Raw genomic sequence first — 8,190 nt, forward strand, 5'->3', positions numbered from 1 at the left:
TGGTTTTCAAGAAAAGTAACCAACATCAGCCTCTGGTCTCCAAATGGATCTGGACACATGTGCCCACAAGCCTTCATACACATACATGTACACCACAAAGCACATGCCTAGACATGCCAGAAATATAATGCTTGCTTTTCTACTATAAACTATGAAATTTGAATTAAAATGTATTTTATTTTACAGGTGCCTGATAACGTCTCAGAACGACCTGTTGATCATGCAGTAGTGTAGAAGCACTACAAGGAAATGCATCATCAGTTTGCATTTCCCTGATGGCCTTAATTTTAGAGTGCTCCCGGATTACTAAAGAAAAGACAAAGCACATTTTCTGGAATGAACTTGCAGAGGAGATGTGCCGGCTTAGACTCCAAAAGGGTTATAAAACTCCCAAAGTACCAGTTATCCATGAAACCACACTTTACAAATGTTGATGGTGATTAAAAGCAGCATGTTCGGTTTTGCTTTATGTGAAAACACATTTAGGCAACTAGGCAGAAATAAAAACCAGCTATGGCCTTACTGAAGAAAGGAAAAAGTTGATTCATTTTAAGATGAGGTGGGAGGGGAGCTGGTTTACAATAAACAATGTAAAACATTCTGAAAATGAAATTTGTTTTCTTGTCATGCATATTATGTCTTCCCCTCTGGTCAAACATACTTTAAAGAATCATTCATTGCTCTTTAGTTTGTGATATAATTTAGAAGCTGATACATAGAAATAAAGCTTGATTTCAATTATTGTGTTGTCTACTAAAGATTGTAACTTGTTTTAGGTGATTAAGTAGACAAGTCAAAGTTAAGTGAATGGCAAGCCACCATTAATTAAAAATTAAAAACAAAACAAAAGCAGTGCTTGGCTAATAAGCTCTTGATACGAACCTTCAATGCCCCCCCCCCCTTTGTAATGTCAGTTACTTAAGGCAGCAGAGTGGAGCTGAAAAGGACGAGGTACTATCAGCTACTTTATGGGGGGTGTGGGGGGGCGAGAAGAATCTAAGACCATCATATGCTAGATAGTTGAAGGAAAACACTGAATTGAAAAATCGTCAATGTGAATAATGGTAAAAGCACACTGGGATATTTCTATCTGTACATAATATTAGGGCATTGCTGGATGATTCAGAGTAAAGTCCTTTACACATTAATATGAGTTATCTAGTATGGTCCTATGAAAATAATTGGCTTAAAATATGTCAGTTAAGTATCAAATCAAGAGTTCATTTTATTTAGTTAGGAGAATTAAAAATTAAGCCATACTAATGTACTTTCTTCATTAGTGATGAATTTGGCCTGCATAGTAATTTTTATATTTAAGGAACTATTCACATCAAAATTTGCACAACAGGAATACAGTAACATATATTAATGCATTATTGTCCTTGGTGATCATTGATTTTCCTAAGGAAGATTTTAACTTATTAAATTATTAAAACATTTTACAGTTTAAAAAAATCCTCTAGATATTTCCCGCCTGTCTGTTATGTATGAAAAGGAAGATGCCTAAAGATCTCCTTTACCTACTAGTATATCAGTTTAAACAAGAGAAAGACAAACACAAAAGTGAATTCTTTAGACACATTAGTATGCCTTGTGTCAACTAAGTGTCCCAGCTACTCCAGCATGGTTTTGTGTAAATCAGACAATTTCATCATATTACAAATTTTAGGAACATTATTGATGTTAGGAAAATAGGACATTACTTTCAGGGTGACATTCAGACTTTAAAAAATTATGTTTTCCAATGATGGTCTATTAGAGGATTTATTTTTTAAAAAAAAGTTTTGAATTTTATTATTTACCATGGAAATTTGCAACTATGCAATGATGGTCACTAGTCCATTCCGATCAAATTGAAGTTTTAGTTGTTATGTAGCCTACATTAGGCTGTGGAATTTACATGCAGATAACATAAGTACAACTCTTAAGTTTTAAATCCTTTAAGCTCGACTCAATGTTTTCCATATTTTCTGACGCTAAAATGTAATCATTGACTTTTATTTTAGTTCATATTAAAAGTACATCTTGTAATAAAAATCCTGTTTGGAAACCGGTTCATTTGCACATGAATTTTTTTGGGAACATATTTCTGCTTTGTATTCTTTGCAGTTAATAACATTTTACCACTTTTTAACTTTAGTGTTTACAGGGTGTAACCATTGATAGATATAAATCCATAAAGCATTACATCTTCTTGAAGTTTGTGTGCAAAGATGTGTTAAACAAATTCCACCTGTTATTTTGTCTTTAAGCCTAATTTGAAGGTTTTCTTTTGCCTTGTGTTGCTAGGAGAGAATCTTTCTATAGATATAATTGGTTCATTTATAAGCAACTCAAAATGTCATGTAAAATTCTGTTTGACCACATTTTCTAACCTCTCTATATACTTCTTAATTTTACCTGTTGAAAGAATTTGTGTATTTTACTATGATTTTTCTCCAAAGTATTTTGATTTTGGGTAAACCCAGCAGTTCTGATTTGGGACTCAGAAGGAAAGGAAGCTTTCATCTTACCTACATTCTTTTCCTTCTTTATTTCTACTTCTGTTTTAAGGATAATGAAACATCTTTCTTTTTTTTTAAATAAAGAATTATATGTGTCAGTAAGGTCATGAAAAGTGCAGATCTAAATCCTTGCTGCTCAGATACAGAAGATGCACAAGAAAGACTCTGTGGATAAGGACACTGGTACTTTGGGCTCTAGCCATATTCATTTTTAAAAAAAGAACACCAATATATAACAATATAATTTATATCATTGATCTGTGATTCTTTTCAAATCACACTGAACATTAGTTGTACTTACCTGTTTGGTTTAATATTGTATGAATGAAAAGCCTAAAAGGGATGATAGTGTTTATTTTTTAATTTATTTGGTACTGTCATACACCTTTTCAGATTGAGGAAATGCTGCATTTGCATTTTGGAATTGTTATGTGAACGATATTACAGATTTAGTAAGAAGGGAAATTTGTGCTTCCTTGTTGAACATTAAATTATTTTACTTTGCATTTTATAAAACTTCAAATTAAAACTGAGCCATTGAACTGCAATAAATCAACAATAGTGTCTCATTTCAAGAAATTTTTTGTATTGTACATAGATTTGTTCAATAAAACATTGTCCTTGTTGATAAAGTAAGCGTTCACTTTTATGTAGTACACTTGATTTCAAGAATTCAGCTTATTTAAATGAAATTTTTATGCTTCATAAAAGTGGGATGTTTCAACTAATGTTATCACATTCAGTGTATTGAAACTTTCTGAAAGGATACAAAATGATACAAGTAGGGTTTTTTTTGTTGTTGGTTTAACTTTATTTGTTTTTTGATTAAGTTCAGATGCAGGGGTAAGAGTTGATGGAGGGAACTGAAAAGGTGGCTCAGAACTTTATAGAATGCTTTCTTTATAAAAGGACCTGAGTTCATGGGTTCAGTTGCCAGCATTCACATGGCAGCTCAAAACTTTCTCACTCTATTTCTAGGAGGATTTAATGCCTTTTTCTGGCCTCCCTGGGCACCAGGCACACATGGTGCACACAACATTCCAAATATGCATAACGCTTTAATGGCTACTGAAGTCATTTCAGATAAAGGATGACTGAAGAATCTGCAGACTTGGGGCAAAAGGAGGTATCAGAGCTCAGCAGATGCCAAGCAAAGCATATGTCATCATTGGTGTCTTCAAAGAAGTGCTTCCTGGAACTTGGGCATGAGGGCTCCTTTGGTTCAGTAGCAGGGAAAAAACAAAACCCTATTAGCTATACCTTAAATTTTTGAAAAGTGGTATATAGGTAGAAATAACTTTAGTGCAATGAGATGGCACTACAAGTGAATAAGTGAGGTAAAGTGATTTGCATATGTCACAGCAGTGTGACGCATAAAAATGTTACTGAAACATTCTAACAATGAGATGTAGAATTTTCTGACTGAGGGACACATGGTCTTGGATTAAATATAATCCGTTTTCACAACAATACATTTGTTAAAATATTTAAGCAACCTGCTTAGCTCACATTCCATTTTTTCATCTTTGGAATTGGAAAGATAGGTAATACTTTTGTCTGTTTGGTGTTGCCACTATTCCTGATATTAGATAATATATAAACATAGTTTAACACACTGTTGGGGGCTAGAAAGCCAAAAAAGCACACTGCCAATCCTGGCTGTATTGTGACCTGATTAGGAAAACAGGCAGGCTGCAGAAATGAAGCAGGAGCAAGGAGGAACCCCATGCTGTTCTGCAACAAGCTCACAGGAGCAAATATTCTGTCAGGGATGACTAGGGATCTATTTCTTAATGTTCTTACCTTAGATGGACGAAGCTTGAAGCATGTGTACATGATCAAGTCAAATGTGCTATATCCAAGCAATATAAAATACATACTAATCTGCAGAGCCAGCAGTTAACAAGGACACAAATTCAGATTATATATCAATATCTTCATCTTGAAGAGAGCTACATACTGAAGAAAAATGGCTTTTTGATTTACTACATTATCATATACTGCGTGCTACCTCCCACTGTTATAACAATTCAAGCATTAATGTGAATGGTACTTGTCAGATGCCTAGGAGGATTACTCAATTGACTAATCAAATTTCTTCCATTTAGTAATGCAGTTTTCCCTACAAACATGAATGGAGACAGGTCCAAATAGAGACAACTTTACCCGAGAATCAGTGATTTCAGGGACAGAATGAAGTCTGCCTGACATGCTCTCTTTTGATTTTTCTGCTGTGAACAGACCCATGACCAAGGCATCTCTTATAAGAACAACATTTAATTGGGGATGGCTTACAGGTTCAGAGGTTCTGTTCTGTCCACTATCATCAAGGCAAGAGCATGGAGGCATCCAGGTAGACATGGTTCAGGCATAGCTGAGAGTTGAACATCATCTGAAGGCTGCTAGCAGAATACTGGCTTCTAGGCAGTTGGTCTTAAAGCCCACACTGTCAGGACACACTCCAACGAGGTCCCATCTAATAGTGCCACTCTGGCCTGAGCATATACAAACCATCATACATACTTAGTAGATATAGTCATTTTCTAGAAAAGTGCTCCCTGGAACAGTAAAATCAAAACTACGTGGAAGCCTGTTAAATATTATATTGTAGAGATTTCTGCAAGCTCTAATGCTGACGGAGGAAGGACTACAAGAGGAAAGACAGAAACTTGGAGGACCTAGTTGGGATGGATCAAACTTATGGAATTTAACACCAGGCTGTTTATTTTAGACGTACTTAACTGCAGTATAATTTTGGAAAAACATTTCCTGGTAACAATGGCTGCAATCCCATATGCAAAACAAAACTTTAAAAAAACTTTTATTAGATACTCTGTATTTACATTTGAGATGTTATCCCTTTACCCCATCCCACTCCCATCCCCCCTCCCCTTGCATTTGCCTTCACAAAGGTGCACTACCTCATAATTACCCTCTCTACCCCATTGCCTTGGGAATGCCCTTATATTGGGAAAACATGTCCTCCTTGGAACAAAGGCCCCTTTTCACATTGATGCCAGACACTGCTCTCTTCAGCTACATATGCATCTGGATCAATAGGTCTCTCAATGTGTGCACAAAGGTTGGTGTTTTACTCCATGGGAGTTTTGGAGGGTTTGATTGGTTGATAATGTTGTTCTTCCCATGAGGTTGCAACCCCTTTCAGTTCCTTTGGTATTTTCTTTAGCAACCTCATTGGGATCCCTGAGTTCAGACCTATGGTTAGCTGCAAGCATCCTCAGATATATCTATATGACTCTAAATAGTCCCTGAGGGGGCATCTCTGTCTGGTTCCTGCCAGTAAGTACTTCATGGGATCAGCGATAGTGCTTGGATTTGGTGACTGCATATATGGTAGATCCCAGGGTGAGGCAGCTTCTGAGTGGTCTTTTCTCCAATCCCTGTTCCTCTATTTGACCTTGCATTTCCTCCCATGAGAGTTTTGTTCTCCTTTTTAAGAAGGACTCAGGCATCCCCATTTTGGCCTTCCTCCTTTTTGAGCTTTGTAATGTCTGTGATTGTTTCTAGGGCATTCAGAGCTTTCTGGAGCTAGTATCAGCTTATCAGTGAGCACATACCATGTGTATTCTTTTGTGACTGGGTTACCTCAGTCGGATGATAGTCTCTAGTTCCATTCATTTGCTACAAATTTCATAAAGTCATTGTTTCTAACAGCTGAGTAGTACTCCACATGTACCACAATTTCTGTATCCATTCCGCTGTTGAAGGATATCTCGGTTCTTTCCTGCTTCTGACTATTATAAATAAGGCTGCTATAAACATGGTGGAGCATGTGTCCTTGTTAGATGTTGGAGAATCTTTGGGATATATTCCCAGGAGTGGGATAGCTGAGTTTTCAGGTAGTACTATGTTCAATTTTCTGAGGAACTGCCAGCAAAATAAAACTTAAAGCATGACTACATTAAAACTCTTTTGTAAAATACATGTGGCTTCTACTATATAAGAATGGATTTTATAATTTAATGGCCTAAGATCTTGTGTTCTCTGACAGAGGTAGTGTAGAATCACCAGGTTATTAAATACGTGTGACATGTCCCCTAAGGGTAGGTCCTATTGATTAAAAAGCAAAGCTAAAGATTAGAGTCTGGGATAGGAAGGGAGAGTCTTGGATAAACATTCTGGGAAATTTGGGTGAGACCTAGTCTTATAAATAGCAAAAGTCACCAGGTCACTTCTAGATTTTAGGTGGAAAACAAGTACACATCCTTTCCACTTGAGACAAGCCTGGGGGCTGGAGAGATGGCTCAGTGGTTAAGGGCACTGACTGCTCTTCCAGAGGTCCTGAGTTCAAATCCCAGCAACCACATGGTAGCTCACAACCATTTGTAATGAGATCTAATGTCCTCTTCTGCTGCGTTTGAAGACAGCAATATATATAATAAATACTCATATTAATAAGTAAAAAAAGAGATAAGCCTGTGTAATTCACATTCCTGGTTTCCCAGTGCTTATTTGTGAGCTCAAGCGTCTACATTTACCACAAAGCTTGGGTAAATCTTAGACAAGCTTATAAGGAAAACTGTAATTCTAGATGTAACTGTCATCTCAGAGGCTTACTACTAAATAGCTCTTACTTTCTAGCTCTTTATGAATTCAGCTGGCTGGTTCAATTCAGCTGCTCTGTTTCAAAACTTTTCTTTAATGTGACTGATTCAAACAGGCCTCTCTTGGCTTCTGACTAAATTGTTCTATTTGGTCTCAAACTAACTGGCAACTGGTCCTAACTTCTGGCTCTTTCTCATTCTCTGGCGTATTCTGTCTTCACTTGTACTCTGTCTTTGCAAAACTGTCCTGGTGAAACTGCGCTCATGTGTACACACACACACACACACACACACACACACACACACACACACCATACCACACAACACCACCTCTCTTTTTCTCTCTTAAGTCACCTCTTTTTCCCATGCTGTTCTCATGATAATTGGGCGTATCCTGACTCCTTCTGTTAAATCTTTCTGATTCATTACTTTGCTCTCAATTAGATATCACTTTTAAACATGGCTTGTTTTTTCTATAAACTAACTTTATTCTCACTTTTTTTGGAATTAAACGTGTGTACTAAGCACAGGTTTGTATTCCAGCCAGAAGGATTAAAGGTGTGTCTTTCTTACCAAGTAGGTAACACAGACCTATGTGTTCCCCTTGCTGGAGTAGCCATATTGCTAGATCAAGATTCCTCATACAAACTAAAGGTAAAAAATAGATAATAAACAATATAGTGTTATCACATTTCCCCATATGAAAAACTCACCTTAAATTCTGAGCCTTCTCAGAAACACCCCCATTGGTAGGCTCTTAGTGACTTAGCAATAGAACTGTTACCTGAACCACCAGAGTCATTTTTATTTACATTAAAAAAATACCGAGAATACTCTGATGTCTCTTCAAAATGTATGCATTCTACTTCAGAGTTATTAAAACAGTCAAAACAGTATGCAGGCAAGACTACTCAAATTCTAGAATTGTAGTTCTATTATGGAAATCTAAGTTGTTAAGAAGATACCATCAAATGGACATAATGACATTAATATCCTATGGACTAATAAATCTCCCAGCCCTTATCAGAGTAGATTCTATCTGTAGTTGATAGTTATTATCACAAAACCCCAAACTAGGTAAGGTGTCCTGTAAGAGTAAGAATTTGCAGAATGTTCAGCCC

The 8,190-nt window shown here is 36.5% G+C and overlaps 1 protein-coding gene across 2 annotated transcripts in view; it reads left to right on the forward strand.

The window, feature by feature from the left end:
• Positions 1-2,050, forward strand: part of ZNF654 (zinc finger protein 654) — a 72,815-nt gene extending 70,765 nt beyond the window's left edge. For both annotated transcript variants that reach the window (XM_080919312.1, XM_080919313.1), the window contains one exon: positions 187-2,050. In XM_080919312.1, coding sequence (XP_080775438.1) covers positions 187-194 — 8 coding nt within the window. In that variant the 3' untranslated portion in view covers positions 195-2,050. The remainder of the gene's footprint in view (positions 1-186) is intronic.
• The last annotated feature ends 6,140 nt before the right edge of the window (positions 2,051-8,190 follow it).

Source organism: Micromys minutus, assembly GCF_963924665.1.
Source record: "Micromys minutus genome assembly, chromosome: 7".
Taxonomy (NCBI): domain Eukaryota; kingdom Metazoa; phylum Chordata; class Mammalia; order Rodentia; family Muridae; genus Micromys; species Micromys minutus.